This window comes from Carica papaya, chromosome 9 (genome assembly GCF_054855325.1).
Source record: "Carica papaya isolate Zhongbai chromosome 9, ASM5485532v1, whole genome shotgun sequence".
In the NCBI taxonomy this organism is placed as follows: Eukaryota; Viridiplantae; Streptophyta; class Magnoliopsida; order Brassicales; family Caricaceae; genus Carica; species Carica papaya.
In genome coordinates, this window is record NC_142317.1 from 4283247 (window position 1) to 4298597 (window position 15351).

The 15351-nt window shown below is 38.0% G+C and overlaps 3 protein-coding genes across 5 annotated transcripts; all 3 read left to right on the plus strand.

Moving 5' to 3' along the window:
* Nucleotides 1-6418: 6418 nt before the first annotated feature.
* On the plus strand, nt 6419-11366 carry LOC110823116 (cysteine-rich receptor-like protein kinase 44). 2 transcript variants are annotated; one of them, XR_015816129.1, is made up of 10 exons: nt 6419-6801; nt 7263-7473; nt 7591-7828; nt 7993-8143; nt 8703-9066; nt 9607-9882; nt 10059-10269; nt 10359-10593; nt 10770-10920; nt 11149-11366. XR_015816129.1 is itself a non-coding variant. In XM_022053423.2 (5 exons), exons 1-5 carry the CDS (start codon nt 6598-6600, stop codon nt 9072-9074), a joined length of 1176 nt encoding a protein of 391 aa, XP_021909115.1. In that variant the 5' UTR covers nt 6420-6597; the 3' UTR covers nt 9075-9170. The 2 variants fall into 2 exon arrangements, 1 of the variants encoding a protein (XP_021909115.1); XM_022053423.2 differs by lacking the exons at nt 9607-9882; nt 10059-10269; nt 10359-10593; nt 10770-10920; nt 11149-11366 and having other exon boundaries at nt 6420-6801; nt 8703-9170.
* Nucleotides 9718-11520, plus strand: LOC110823118 (cysteine-rich receptor-like protein kinase 29). The gene is made up of 5 exons (XM_088210892.1): nt 9718-9882; nt 10059-10269; nt 10359-10593; nt 10770-10920; nt 11149-11520. The coding sequence occupies exons 1-5, from the start codon at nt 9718-9720 to the stop codon at nt 11377-11379; spliced, it is 993 nt and encodes a 330-aa protein (XP_088067018.1). The 3' UTR covers nt 11380-11520.
* Nucleotides 11521-11741: 221 nt separating this feature from the next.
* LOC110823119 (cysteine-rich receptor-like protein kinase 10) lies at nt 11742-14487 on the plus strand. 2 transcript variants are annotated; one of them, XM_022053427.2, is made up of 5 exons: nt 11742-12065; nt 12602-12809; nt 12913-13150; nt 13313-13463; nt 14024-14487. In XM_022053427.2, exons 2-5 carry the CDS (start codon nt 12665-12667, stop codon nt 14393-14395), a joined length of 906 nt encoding a protein of 301 aa, XP_021909119.1. In that variant the 5' UTR covers nt 11742-12065; nt 12602-12664; the 3' UTR covers nt 14396-14487. The 2 variants fall into 2 exon arrangements, with proteins under 2 accessions (XP_021909119.1, XP_021909120.1); XM_022053428.2 differs by having other exon boundaries at nt 12605-12809.
* Nucleotides 14488-15351: the final 864 nt, after the last annotated feature.

Genomic DNA, 15351 nt, shown 5'->3' on the forward strand with positions numbered 1-15351 from the left:
CTATACCATCCAGGTAAGGGCAACGTGGTGGCCGATGCCCTCAGCAAGAAAAGTGCAGGCGCCCTAGCCCATCTGATGGTTTCAGAATGTAGGTCCATTAGGGCTACACAGCAGGTTCGCCTGCGAGACCTGAAGAGAGTCACATGTTTGGGCCACCTAGCAGTCCAACCCGAGTTAATCCAAAGAATAAAGGAAGCCCAGTCAGTCGACCCCGCCCTAGTAACCCGCAAGAAGAGTGCAGAACAGGGAGTGAGCTCAGAATTTCAGATCTCCGCCGACGGATTGATTCGTTTCAGGGACAGAGTGTGTGTCCCAGACGATAGTGAGTTAAGAAGAGACATCATGACAAAGTCCCATAGTTCAAGGTTCGCCATGCATCCAGGAAGTACGAAAATGTACCAAACTATGCGACTTCGGTTCTGGTGGAACGGGATGAAGAGAGATATAGCCGACTTTGTATCTAAGTGCTTGGTATGTCAGCAGGTCAAAGCAGAACATCAACGCCCGGGCGGGTTACTTCAGCCTTTACCGATTCCAGAGTGGAAATGGGAACACATCACCATGGACTTCGTATCGGGGCTACCCAAGGCACGATCGGGACATGATGCTATATGGGTAATTATTGACCGACTCACTAAGTCTTCCCACTTCCTGGCCATCAGAATGACTGATCCTTTGGACAAGTTGGCAAGAATGTATATCCGGGAGGTAGTCAGACTGCATGGAGTTCCAGTAACAGTGGTATCCGACAGGGATCCCAGATTCACTTCTCGGTTTTGGAATAGTTTCCAGCAAGCTATGGGAACAAAGCTGTCTCTTAGTACTGCTTTCCACCCCCAAACCGATGGACAATCAAAGAGGACAATTCGTACGCTGGATGATATGCTCCGAGCTTGTGTCCTTGACTCCGGGGGCCATTGGGACGACCACCTACCCCTGATAGAGTTTGCTTACAACAATAGTTACCAAGCAAGCATCGGCATGGCCCCATACGAGGCGTTATACGGGCGTCCGTGCAGGTCACCGATCTGTTGGGAAGAAGTGGGCGATAGAAGATTGTTTGGCCCGGATTTGGTAGAAGAAACCACGTCCAAGATAGTTAAGATCAAGAAAAACATCCAGACAGCTCAGAGTAGGCAGAAGAGTTATGCTGATACCCGGAGGAGAGACCTGGCCTTTGAGAAAGGCGACCGGGTGTTTCTTAAAATCACCCCCTTCAAGGGAATTAGTAGGTTCGGCAGGAGGGGAAAATTAAATCCCAGATATATTGGACCCTTTGAAATCTTAGACAAGATTGGTACCACTGCCTACAGACTTGCACTGCCTCCTGAGCTCTCCCGGGTTCATAATGTGTTTCACGTATCTATGCTACGTAAGTATAACCCGGATCCTTCTCACGTCTTGACTCATGAACCGCTTCCACTCCAAGAAGACTTGTCTTATGAAGAAGTACCGGTCGGTATCACGGGCCGAGAGAGCAGAATACTCTGCAACCGAGAAATATCATTTATAAAGGTCGTGTGACAGAACCACACGCCCAGGGAGGCTACTTGGGAACTGGAATCAGAATTTAAAGCCCAGTATCCCCATCTGTTCGATCAAGAGTAAGAGGCAAATTTGGGGGACCAAATTTCTTTAAGGGGAGGAGAGTTGTAACGCCCAAAACGTGGGCATTTTTGTAATTACCTCATTAATTTTTTTTTATCCAGCCAAAAAAAAAAGAGCATGGTGGCGCAGAGAACGGAAGAAGAAGAAGGAAGCAAAGACGTGCACGTCGCGAGCGGGAAGAGATGGGTTTTCGTGATTTTTGGAGAATCTTCAGTGCAAGGATGCTGATCTAAACAGTTTCGCTCCACTATAAGCGGCGTAGTGGCGCAGAAAACGGGAGAAGAAGAAGGAAGGAAGGATGTGTACGTCGCGAGCGGGAAGAGATGGGTTTTCGTGATTTTTGGAGAATCTTCAGTGCGGGGATGCTGATCTAAATAGCTTCGCTCCACTATAAAGAACGAAACTCGAAAACAGAGAAAGGAGGAATCCTTGAGGCAAAAGGGGCGTAGAGAGAGAGAGAAGGCCGAGAAGAGAGAGAGAGCTCATCTTCTCCATGGACTCTTCTCAAAATACTTAGAAAAAAATCCCCTCAAATTGTTCTTCTCATTCTTTATTTCCCTTCTACTCGCAGAACCAATTACTGGCCTCTACTTATTGACATAAACACAAATATCACCCATCTCTGTATTTTCTTCAGCGCGACTCCAAGCAACTCAGGCCATCTCTGTCACGGAAGAAGCTCTCTCTCTGCTGTCCTTAATTTCCGAGCGGCAATCATATACATTGCAGCTTATCATCACCGAGACCCAACCTTCATTGCACAATTGATCGGAGCCAAATCACCAAAGCACGAACCTCACCGGAGAGCCGTCGCACCCGAGAGCACCGCCGCCGGTACCGTTGGTGTGTTTCAGTTCCCCGGAAAAAATTCAGGGAAAATTAGGGATGGCCTGTAGGCGCACTGTGAATCGTATTCGGATCCCGAAAACGAGTAAGGACCCCTCACCCTATTTCCTATCACGGTATTAAAGTTCAAAATGATAAAACGGTATTTCTTGAATTAACGCATGTGTGAAATTGCTTAAGGTTGCTAATGGAGCCCGAGTCTAGTGTGATTTATGATTTACTGTTATTTGGCCTGTTTTACAGCTTTAAATACATTATGAGGTTTGATGTGTTCATTTTATAGTTTCGAGTGCATATATTACTGTTTTATTTATTTATGGGTTGAAAGACTGAAGAACTGATACTGTATGTTGTCTGTTTGGCGTGAATTACGATTTGCTTTCTTAAATGTGAATTGATGATGCTTATTGAGGAAAAGGAAAATGAAAGATTGTGTAGACTGATAATTGTATGATGGGGTTAGCCTGACTAGATATCCTGGGAGATGGTGGACGGACCGGGTCCGTAGGGAACCCTACCGGGATTGTGGTCTCACATGCCGGACGGGGTATGGAGATCTTATGGTTTTGGCGCCCATACCGGACGGGGTATGGGGACGGCCCGTTTCACCCTCATACCGGACGGGGTATTGAGGTTTATGGTTTTGGCGCCCATACCGGACGGGGTATGGGGACGGCCCGTTTCACCCTCATACCGGACGGGGTATTGAGGTTTATGGTTTTGGCACCCATACCGGACGGGGTATGGGGACGGCCCTGGAAACTGATTATGAATGTTAAAGGTTAACGGGTAGCGGGACCCCTATGGACCCCCATGGATACTAGTAGGCTGGTAAATGAGAAAAGGATATGTTGTATAATGATTGAATTACAAAAGGCGTGATAAGTGCTATGTTTTACAGCTTATATTATTCCATGATTGTGATATTGTTATTGTTTTCTTATATTGTTTCATGAATTCCACCGAGGTAAGTGGATGGTAAAGGTTTTATCATAAATAAAAGGATTTGTTGTAAATCATGCTCCATTGGTCTTTTATGTTTTTCTACCCACCTTTACCTCCGTGACGGTGAGATATCGTGATGTTCTTACTGGGCTAGTATAGCTCACTCCTTATTTAACCATTTCAGATCAGGAAGACATGGTTCCCGAGCCCGTTCCGCAGGAGGACGACGAAGGGGATGCCTAGAGACTCTGTAGTCATACTCATAGTTTTATTTTCGAGTTTCTCTCTTAGTTAGTTTAATCTTTTATATTTTAAGTACGTTTTTGGTTTTCGTGTAAGGGATGTTAACCGAAATTTTAATCTCGCTTCCGCATTTAATATTTATAATATAATTTCCATTTTGAATTTCCGGGACTGTTATAACTTGATTTGACATCGAAAACTAGATTTTCACTACGAGCGGTCCCTAGGTTCCCTGAATTTTTTTTCGGGAACTAAAACGCGCTTACGGTACCTACACATGTCTTAAATAACCCAAAAATCAGACTCAGGGCCTACTCAGCCAATTTTAACCGCCGTGCTCCGGCGATCTGCTATGTTCCGGTGACGGCGTCGCCACTCGCGACGGCGATCTACCTCGGATTGACTGTTTTCGGTCGTTTTCAGCCGAATTCAGCCAAACTTGCATCGGTTCCTGTGAGAAAATACACTTAGGGCCCTCGGTGGGTCGAAAAAATACAGAAAACCGAAACTTACCGGTGGTGGGCCTCTCCGGTGCGGCGGCTCTTCCGACTCACATCACGGTTGGGTGTTTTGCTCCGGTCAACCTGTAGAGGAGGAAACGATGATCACAATGGTGAAAAAATCACATCGAACAGAAATCGAGAAAGGCTTCATTGGAGGCAAAAACTGAGACACCCTGCAGGGGCGCTGCTGAGCTTCGGCGGCGTTTTCCGGCTAATTGGCCGGTGTTTTCGCTCCAATTTGGTCATAAGTGGGTTAGAATCAAACTCCGAACAAAGGGTAGAATTTTTACCTCATTTGGCTGTCAGAAATTACTCCGGTACGGCGGCGGTCGGCTCCCCAGCGGCTGGGCTATCTTCTGCGGTGAGGGGTTCTGGCGGCTAGGGTTAGGGTTTGGGTGCGGATGAGGTTATTTATACTCATCTGCTTTTGATCTGAGCTATCTATCACTTTTAATCTGCACTGTCCGATCACGATTAAATAAGAAATGAATTTGGACCATTCATCGCGATTCAATTTGGGTCGTCCGTACGCGATTCAATCTAGACCGTCAGAGCGTGATGCAATCTGGGCCGTCCGTGCACGTTTTTGATCTGGTCCGTCCATGCGCACGGGAACGCATCTCAGTCGTTCGATCGCGCGCACGCGGATCGCCCACGTGGCTCCCTCCCGCGTCAGCATCTCTGCCACCTGACGCGTCCTGGTTGGTCGGGGATACTGATCGGGCAGCTGACGTGGCACAACTTTTTTAAATTGCGTTTTGACCATCCGGTTTTCGATTTTTCTTTCAAAAATACCTCCAGAATCCAAATTTTCACTAATTTTCTCCAAAATTATTTTCAATTAAATCCTTAAATAATTTTTTACCCTTTATTATTATTATTATTATTATTATTTCTATCAAATTAAATTAATTTCTAATAACACTTAATTATATTTATATAGAACACATTAAATTAAAATAAAATAATAATAATAATAATAATAAAATTAAAAAGAAATATTTGGTTGTTACAAAGTAGCTCAAATTAGTAAACTGTATGTTTGTTGAGGATGCTTGTTCAAACATGAAAATTCCAAACTTAATATCATCTATCGTGTCTTTATAAGATCAAAACTTAATATTATCTTTAATATGCTATATTTTTATATGTCTCTCATGAATCTTCATCTTTCTCTTAATACACATAAAAAATTTGTTTAAAATCATTACATTAATAACCCGTAAACTTTATTGGGAAGTTATGGAAAAAAAAATTATCTTTATCCATAATATTATGATTTGTGTTTTCAATTATTTTATTATTGTCGCTTTTATCTAATGTTAAATGACACTAAAAATATACATGGACTAACTTTGTTCTTTAAGACTCGAAACCTTTACTTATAAAATATAAATGAGTTAGCTCATGTTCCTGGTCGTAAAAATTTGGTGGGTTATAATAATTTTTAATTAATCATATGTAATTAAATTCAATATGAAATTTGTGCATGACAGTTTTTTATTTTTCTTTTATTTTTAATCATTCTTATATTAAAAAAAAAAAAAAAAAAGAACTCAATATGGAACTCTCCCTTCTCTTCTCGATATAAGCTTCGTATACATTATTAACCTGACTTAAAAACAAATAAAGTTAACAAACAGGCATAATTTTAATATAATGATAAATAAATAATGCACACGGAGTTGACTTTGACTTGCAGTTGATTTTATTTAGGTACTATGGTATGGCCCACCTTATATTTTCGAAGAAATGAACTTAGGAGATTCTGTTTTCATTTTTATCGTAAACTCTTTTGACTTTTATATTCAAATTAATTATGCTAGCTGTCTTGATTTTATATTACTTATTTTCTAAACCATTTAACATAATAATCAAATTTAAAAATTCTGTTACAATTTATTCATTAATTATATAATTTATTCCTTTTGCTGATAATATTGTATAAAATTGTAAATATTTTAATAAAAATCACAGAAATTATTTTTAATTTTATTTATATTTTATTTTTGTTGGATTTAAAGTCATAGAAATTAAATATTAATAACTTAAGATTAAATATTAATAAAAAAATGTTAACAAAAAATGGTATAAATAACTACCTTTAAATTTTTAATTTTTAATTTTTAATTTTAAATGGGAAATATTTTAGTTATAAAAAATCAAAAATAAATTATAACATAATTGATAATTTAGTATTACATTTTAATTTTAATTATATCTCTTAGTGCCATAATAATTTTTTTTTTTTAAAAAAAAAAAGAAAACCATGGTCGGCTCCTGAAGGAGCGAAAAAGTCAAGTTGCGGGTCAACGCGAACTGCTCCTCTTCTATGCACGTATAGCAGCAAATCAGTATCAAAAGCGGAAGTGTCTGCTCCGATTCTCCCTCAAATCTCCTCGTCCTGTCGCACGGTCGAAATTAAACGCGCCGGTTAACGCTAAATGCCTCGATGGGCTTCTGGTCCAACATCTGCGGTTGCTTGGAGAAGGGGCCGAAGGTCGACCGACGCACCGGTCCCTCTACAGTCGACGAAGCCGAAAGCGGCGGCGAGGCTTGGAAGATTTTCTTCGATCTTCAGATTCTGCAGGTTGCCACCAATTTCTTCTCGGAAATGAACCAGCTCGGACATGGCGGCTTCGGTCCTGTCTACAAGGTACTCTCCTTAATAATCGGAACTACTAAGTATCCCTGTGAATGTAATTGGCCCTGTAGGTTAGTTAGACAGCTTAAGAATCATCTTCATCTCTTTTTATTCGATTTTGCGGTACCTTTCGGTTTGAGTTTATGCTCCGCTGAATTGTTTTACAATATTATCTTCGAGGTTCGTTGGAATCACGTGATGGTTTTTTTCTCCTGAAACTATGAAATCAACGTTTTCATATCAATAGCCAATTATTGTTTTCTGTTCTTTCTATTATAGTGATCTTTTGTAAAATTGCAATTAAACTAATGAAGAAGAAAACTTCTAGTTTTACAAACGGCTTCTATTTTTAGAAGCTTACTCACCTTGCATGTTAATTTCCTGTCTGTGTTTTTCTCTTTGGGGTGAGGAAGGATGTGTATTTTGAAATTCTGAAAATTATTATTAAGTTTTAGCCTGTTAGTTCTTAACAGGGATTGATGCCAAATGGTCAAGAAATAGCTGTGAAGAAGCTTTCACTACAATCAAGGCAGGGGTTGAGAGAATTCACTAATGAGGTGAAGCTACTATTAAAAATCCAGCATAAGAACCTGGTTACCTTGCTGGGTTGCTGTGTTCAAGGTCCTGAGAAGATGCTTGTGTATGAGTACTTGCCCAATAAAAGCCTTGATTACTTTCTCTTTGGTAAAAAATCATTCTCGAAATCAGCTACAATTGGATTGTTACCGATCCAGATAAGATTAGATGTTGATGTTGGTATATGGAGTCCGTCCTAATAGTTGAAGCATTCAATAATTTCAGATAGAGACAAGTCTTCATCCTTGGATTGGGCAACGCGATTTCAGATTGTCACAGGAGTTGCACGAGGTTTACTCTACCTGCACGAAGAAGCGCCTGAAAGGATCATTCATAGAGACATCAAGGCTAGTAACATATTGCTTGATGAGCAGTTGAATCCTAAAATTTCAGATTTTGGCTTGGCAAGACTCTTTCCTGGGGAAGACACCCATGTGAATACATTTAGGATTTCTGGTACTCGGTGAGTAGTTTCTTTACTCCGTGTTTATGTTTCCTTTTCATGTGATCTCCCCCAGCAAGTTTACTGATAAGATTCTTATGTTGCTTAAAGTTTATCATAAAATTCACTTAAAGTTAAGAGAGATTATAAAAATTACTTCAAGTGAAATTATTGCTCATTTGCAGTGGTTATATGGCACCCGAATATGCACTACATGGATATTTATCTGTAAAGACCGATGTTTTCAGTTATGGTGTCTTGTTGTTAGAAATTGTAAGTGGGAGAAGGAACCATGACGGCCGACTTGGCAAGGAAATGCCAGACCTCGTGAACTATGTAAGTATTCAATTATATGATACGGCAAGTTAGTACTGTAATTGTTGCCTAAACTCCTTATCTTAAAATGTTCAGCATCTGAACTGCGCATTTTCTGAACCTGAGGATTGTGATGAATTTGATAATCAGAAGAGGATCAACATAGGGTACTGGGCATTCATTGTCCCTACAAAATGATTGATCTATTACTGGAAATGAGCCTTTTGTGATCTTATAAGATATGTTAAAATCATTTTAGTAATTCCCAAATAATTGAATTCTGAACAGTCAACATACTTGAAACATTGCAGTTGGTTTAAGTAAATTCTTATTCTATTAATTGATTTTAGTTATTTTCCAATACATATATAATCAAAACCAACTTCACTCGTATCTTTAAATTTATAATGATGAATTTATAAAACACTTAACTTAATTGAACATATAATTTATTTGGAATTAGAATACTATTATCATTCAAAATTTCTCATGTGCATTAAACTTCAATTTTTATTCTATAAGAAGTTGAAGTTTAAACCATATTAGCTAAAGATGTCACTTTTTTATTTGGTTTTTACAGGCTTGGACACTTTATAAAGACGGGAAGATGCTGGAGTTAATGGATTCAAGTCTTGCCAAGTACAACCGGGATGAGGCAGCCATGTGCATTCAGCTAGGGTTGTTATGTTGTCAGCAAAGTGTAACAGATAGGCCTGACATGAACTCTGTTTATCTCATGCTTTCAAGTGACTCATTTACGCTGCCAAAACCCGGAAAACCTGCAATTCAAGGCCGTTTAGGTCGATGGACGACCACTTCTACTTCTGCCTTCACTAACACTAATGCTACCAGTACCAATACTGGTGTTACCAAAGCATCAGGAGGCAGTAGTTATGCAGAGGATTATTCTAGGAATTCCATTTCGATTTCTTCTTTTGATGAAGGTAGATGACTGCCTTCTGTAATTTTTTGAAAGAGATTGTGCTTGTTAATGTTTATGTAAAGATTTATTCATGTGTTTATAAGATAATGAATTTCATTTGTTTAAGTCTTAAGTATGCGATGTGTGTAAAGGAGAAAAGAACCAAGGGGGAGACAGAGAGATCTAATAGAAAGAGAATGCTGACAGTTAATGATAGATTTAACTTTCTAAACCTCTTAAACACTTTTTTTCTCTTTTAAGATATAAGTTTTGCCCTTTTTGTTTGAAACGAGAAAGTCTTATTTTAGGCAGTTCGGAAGTTAGGCGATTATTGAGACTTATCTATTAATATAAGATTTTTACTTCTTATTATTCAGATAGTTTTACTCTATTTTGTTGAGATTAGTAGTTAATAAAAAATAATTGGTTGGTAAATGGAGTCTTTAAAAAAAAGTGCTAAATGTTCTTTGGTGACTCCCAAAGAAATATGGAGTTAGACTTTGTAAATTTGAGATCATGACTTTTCTAACTGACTTTAATAAATCCCCCTCCTGATCCAAAGCCGGCCGGGGTTTAATAACTGCACCAAGTCAAAACCTGCTACCACCAACACCTGAAGTTGCTGAAAGAACCAGGCTGCCTAGTTTGGCTGTAAGCTCAAATCGTCGCCTTGATGGAGTTCCTCTCCAGCCTCTTGACCTGCTTTTGTAAGCAGCTGAATTCCCATGCAGACGACGAGTGGAAACTCTCCTTCGATCCTCGCACTCTGCAGATCGCCACCAACTTCTTCTCTGACCTCAACCTGGTTGGCAAACACGGCTTTTGCCCTGTTTACAGGGTAATTCTCCTCAATCATCCGAACTTTCAAATAAACAGTCGTTTAAGATTTTTCGTTTTTTTGTCTCTCTAGTTGGAATTTATAAGGTAGCTTAAAACACCTGCTGCTGCTGTAAGCATATTTTGAAAATAAATTCTAAAAATAAAAAATAAAGATTTGTTAGAATACCTTCGCAGGGATTGATGCCAAATGGTCAAGAAGTAGCCGTCAAGAAGCTTCCAAAGGCGTCAAGGGAGAGCTCAAGAGAATTCAGAATGGAGATAGACATACTAGTGGAAATCCAGCACAAAAACTTGGTTACCTTCCTAGGGTATTGTGAAGAAGGTCCTGAGATGATGCTTGTTTATGAGTATCTGCCCAACAATAGCCTTGAATTCTTTCTCTTTGGTAAACCATATATAAACATCCTTTTTTGCCACTGTTGGAATCTTATAAAGCAACAATCATTTGGTTCATAAATTCACAAACATTTTCAGATAAAGACAGGTCTTGGTGGCTGGACTGGAAAAGGCGATTTCAGATCATAAAAGGTGTGGCAGATGGTCTTCTCTACCTCCATGAAGAAGCTTTTATAAGGATTGTTCATAGGAATATTGGAGCTTGTAATGTTTTGCTAGATGAGCAGTTTAATCCAAAGATTTCAGCACTTGGCCAAGCAAAGCTCTTCCCGGGGAACGTCATCCATATTATCTGCAGGGTATCTGGGATTATGTGAGTAGTAGTTTCTTTCCCCCCTTCCATATTTTCTTCTCATTTCATTCTCCTCTACATCTAGTTTAATTATAATTATATTCCTGTTTATACATTCTGGGTCATCTCAAAACTTGATTTTTCGAACATGGTGAAATAAATTTCAAGGAGAGTTATTCTTTGCTGATTACTTGCAGTGGTTATATGGCCCCTGAATATGAACTGCATGAAAAATTGACTGAGAAGGCTGATGTTTTCAGTTTTGGAATCTTGGTTCTAGAGATAGTAAGTGGAATAAGCAGCCGTAACCTGCGCCAGAGTGGAGATATGAGTGATTTGCTGAGTTATGTAAGTGAATTCTGGTTTATGCATCTCCTGACTTTCTTTAGCTATAACTATGTAATTTTTTTTATCAGAATCTAATAATGTCTGCTTGGCCTTAATCAAGACTAATTGAACTTGCTGGCTTACGGTTCTCGTAACCCTCTTAGATTTGATGAAAACCATTTTATCTAATTCAAGAACGCGTGGTTTCACATTGGAATTAATGGGTGGTGTTTAAAATCTGTTTTGCAGACATGGAGGCTTTACGAAGAAGATGAGGCCTTGGAATTAGTCGATTCAAGTCTTGCTTCGTACAACCGCAACCAGGCAGAATTGTGCATTAAGTTAGGATTATTATGTTGTCAAGAAAGTGTTGATGCTAGGCCAGATATGAAATCTATTAATCTCATATTGTCAGCTGATTTGCCTATTTTGCGAAAACCTATTAAGCCAAGATTTGAATTTCGAAACTTTAATTCTTAGACGGAAGAGTCGGTTAAATCTCATCTCTGTTTCTTGTTGTGATCAAGCTAGATGATGACGACCACTTATTTGTGAATAATTTGTTCCATTAGTATCTTATAAATCATTATTCAATTTCAACAGTAACCCTTAATTTTAATACCGAATAATGTTTATTTTATTATTAGAATATATATTTTTTATTAATCAAGTAACAATGACACTTATTATTAGTGGAGCTTAATAATATTTATTCTATTAATATATTTTTATAATTTAAGAAAATTTGGAAATATTATAATAACTTATAATATAAGAATTTTGACCCTATATTTATTATATTTTTATATTCTTCTCCCAAAAAAATCGTCCCTAAAAACTCAAAAAATAATGGACTACTTTAATAATTGAGTCTTGAGTCAACCAAAACACGGCTTTGACGGTACCCAGTCAACGGCGTCTCCGTTTAACGGATCAATTTTTTTATATGCCGTACGATCGAACCGAAAGTTTCACCTGGATTTGTGCCGGGAGGTGGTGGTGTCTTCATGGGGTTCTTGTCCAGCCTTTTCACCTGCTTCAGTCACGAGCCTGAAGACGAGGAAGAATGAAATATCTCCTTCGAGCTTCGCACTCTTCAGGTTTCCACCAACTTCTTCTCTAAGAGTAACCTTCTCGGCGATGATGGCTATGGTCCCCTCTATAAGGTACTTCGGCAAAATTAATGAGATACTAGTTTTAAGCATCAACATTTGGAGAAGCTCGTATTTTTGTAGTTCCTGTCTGTTAGGAATCTAGTTCCTAAACTAACCTTCACTGATCAGACAAGATGATGAAAAGTCTAAACAGTAAAGCGAACGAAGAGCATATCGTGGGAAGAATAGAGAGAGTTTTTGGACTTGGGAAAAATTGTTCCGTAATTTTATAGTCAACGATTTAAAATGACTTTCAATTAGAAGATATAATGCCAAATTTCCAGTTACAAGAACAAATTACTAATTAATCGAATTCCTTAAGTTACGCGGTCCAAATATAGTTGGTTGGATTATAGGGATGGAAATGGTAGCAGAAAAGTGTTCTGCATTATTTGTTGCAATTATGGGAATGAATGTTTCTAATGGAATTATATAAACAAGAACAAATATGAAGAAGCTATAAATTTTTTATTTTGTTTAATTGTAGTTATCATTAAAAGGAAAATTTGTAAAATCATAGTTAAGTTTTGGCTTATGCATGATTTTAGTAGGGACTGATGTCGAATGGTCAATAAGTGGCTGTTAAGAAGCTTTCAGCATCACATGTGCCAATGAAGTTCCGAAATGAGGTGAAGCTACTAACCGAAATCCACCATGAGAACTTGGTTACCTTGCTGGGATATTGTGAAGAAGGCCCTGAGAGGATGCTTGTTTATGAGTATCTCCCAAATGGAAACCTTGATAACTTTCTCTTTGGTGAAATATGCTTTCATCATCTGCCACAATTGGATCTTCTCAATCAACAATCAGTTAAATGTTGGCAAATTCTGACTAACAGATAAAATGCTTAAATTTTCAGATAAAGACAAATCTTTGTGCTTGGATTGGACAACCAGATTTCAGATAGTCACAGAAGTGGCACGAGGTATACTCTACCTGCACGAAGAAGTGCCTGAAAGGATCATTCACAGGGACATCAAAGCTAGTAACATATTGCTTGATGAGCAGTTGAATCCTAAAATTTCAGGTTTTGGCTGGGCAAGACTCTTTCCTGGGGAAGACACCCATGTGAATACATTTAGGATTTTTGGTACTCAGTGAGTGGCTTCTTTACTCGGCGTTTTTTCTTCTTTTTCATGTGATCTCCCCAAGCGAGTTTACTGATAAGATTCCTATGTTGCTTAAAGTCTATAATAAAATTACATAAAGTTGGAGAGATGATAAAAATTAATTCAAGTGAAATTATTGCTCGTTTGCAGTGATTATATGGCACCCGAATATGCACTTCATGGATATTTATCTGTAAAGACCGATGTTTTCAGTTATGGTGTCTTGTTGTTAGAAATTGTAAGTGGGAGAAGGAACCATGACGGCCGACTTGGCAAGGAAATGCCAGACCTCATGAACTATGTAAGTATTCATTTATATGATGCAGCAAGTTAGTACTGTAATTGTTGCCTAAACTCCTTATCTTATAATGTTCAGCATCTGTACTGCACATTTTCTGAACCTGAGGATTGTGATGAATTTGATAATCAGAAGAGTATAAACATAGGGTCCTGGGCATTCATTTTCCTTATAAAATGATTGATCAATTACTGGAAATGAGCCTTTTGTGATCTTATAAGATATGTTAAAATCATTTTAGTAATTCCCAAATAATTGAATTCCGAACAGTCAACATACTTGAAACATTGCAGTTGGTTTAAGTAAATTCTTATTCTATTAATTGATTTTAGTTATTTTCCAATACATATATAATCAAAACCAACTTCACTTATCTCTTTAAATTTATAATGATGAATTTATAAAACACTTAACATGAATTGAACATATAATTTATTTGGAATTAGAACACTATTATCATTCAAAATTTCTCATGTGCATTATACTTCCATTTTTATTCTATAAGAAGTTGAAGTTTAAACCATATTAGCTAAAGATGTCACTTTTTTATTTGGTTTTTACAGGCTTGGACACTTTATAAAGACGGGAAGATGCTGGAGTTAATGGATTCAAGTCTTGCCAAGTACAACCGGGATGAGGCAGCCATGTGTATTCAGCTAGGGTTGTTATGTTGTCAGCAAAGTATAACAGATAGGCCTGACATGAACTCTGTTTGTCTCATGCTTTCAAGAGACACATTTACACTGCCAAAACCCGGAAAGCCTGGAATTCAAGGCCGTTTAGGTCGATGGACGACTACTTCTGCTTCTGCTTTCACTAACACTAATGCTACCAGTACCAACACTGGTATTACCAACGCATCAGGAGGCAGTAGTTATGCAGAGGATTATTCTAGGAATTCCATTACGGTTTCTTCTTTTGATGAAGGTAGATGACTGCCTTTTGTAATTTTTTGAGAGAGATTGTTATTGGTAATGTTCTATGTAAAGATTTATTCATGTGTTTATAAGATAATTAATTTCATTTATTTAAGTCTTAAGTATGCGATGTGCATAAAGAAGGGGAAAAGAACCGAGGGGGAGAGAGAGAGAGAGAGAGAGAGAGATCTAACAGAGAGAGAATGCTAGACAGTTAATGATAGATTTAACTTTCTAGACTTTCTAAACATTTTTTTCTCGTTTAAGATATAAGTTTTGTTTTTCTTTTTTTTAGTCGAGAAAATCTTATTTTATGCAATTCGGGAGTTAGGTGATTGCTGAGAGTTATCTATTAATATAAGATTTTTACTTTTTATTATTCAGATAGATTAAAATATTTCGCTTTTTGTCTCTCTTGTTGGATTAATGGAAATGGTTAATTAAGTAATGAATTTATAAGGTAGCTTAAACACCTGCTACTACTACTGTAAGCATATTTTGTAAATAAGTTCTACATAAAATATATATATATATATATAGATTTGTCAGAATACCTTCACAGGGATTGATGCAAATGGTCAAGAGAATTCAGCAATGAGATGAACACACTAGTGGAAGTCGAGCCCAAACACTTTGGTTACCCTCCTGGGGCATTGTGAAGGTGGTCCTGAGACGATGCTTGTTTATGAGTATCTGCCCAACAATAACCTTGAATTCTTTCTCTTTGGTAAACTATATACAAACATCCTTTTTTTGCCACTGTTGGAATCTTAAAAAGCAACAATAATTTGGGTCATGAAATTCACAAAAATTTTCAGATAAAGACAGATCTTGGTGGCTGGACTAGAAAAGGCGATTCAGATCATAAAAGGTGTGGCAAATGGTCTTCTCTACCTCCATGAAGAAGCTTTTATAAGGATTGTTGGTAGGAATATTGGAGCTTGTAATGTGTTGCTAGATAAGCAGTTTAATCC

Excerpts from the sequence above, each read along its gene's own strand:
- LOC110823116 (XM_022053423.2), top strand. The coding sequence starts at position 6,598 with ATGGGCTTCTGGTCCAACATCTGCGGTTGCTTGGAGAAGGGGCCGAAG. Across the intron at positions 7,474-7,590 it reads CCTTGATTACTTTCTCTTTG|ATAGAGACAAGTCTTCATCC; the intron begins GTAAAAAATCAT and ends CAATAATTTCAG. Across the intron at positions 7,829-7,992 it reads TTTAGGATTTCTGGTACTCG|TGGTTATATGGCACCCGAAT; the intron begins GTGAGTAGTTTC and ends GCTCATTTGCAG.
- LOC110823118 (XM_088210892.1), top strand. The coding sequence starts at position 9,718 with ATGGAGTTCCTCTCCAGCCTCTTGACCTGCTTTTGTAAGCAGCTGAAT. Across the intron at positions 10,270-10,358 it reads CCTTGAATTCTTTCTCTTTG|ATAAAGACAGGTCTTGGTGG; the intron begins GTAAACCATATA and ends AAACATTTTCAG. Across the intron at positions 10,594-10,769 it reads TGCAGGGTATCTGGGATTAT|TGGTTATATGGCCCCTGAAT; the intron begins GTGAGTAGTAGT and ends GATTACTTGCAG.
- LOC110823119 (XM_022053427.2), top strand. The coding sequence starts at position 12,665 with ATGAAGTTCCGAAATGAGGTGAAGCTACTAACCGAAATCCACCATGAG. Across the intron at positions 12,810-12,912 it reads CCTTGATAACTTTCTCTTTG|ATAAAGACAAATCTTTGTGC; the intron begins GTGAAATATGCT and ends TTAAATTTTCAG. Across the intron at positions 13,151-13,312 it reads TTTAGGATTTTTGGTACTCA|TGATTATATGGCACCCGAAT; the intron begins GTGAGTGGCTTC and ends GCTCGTTTGCAG.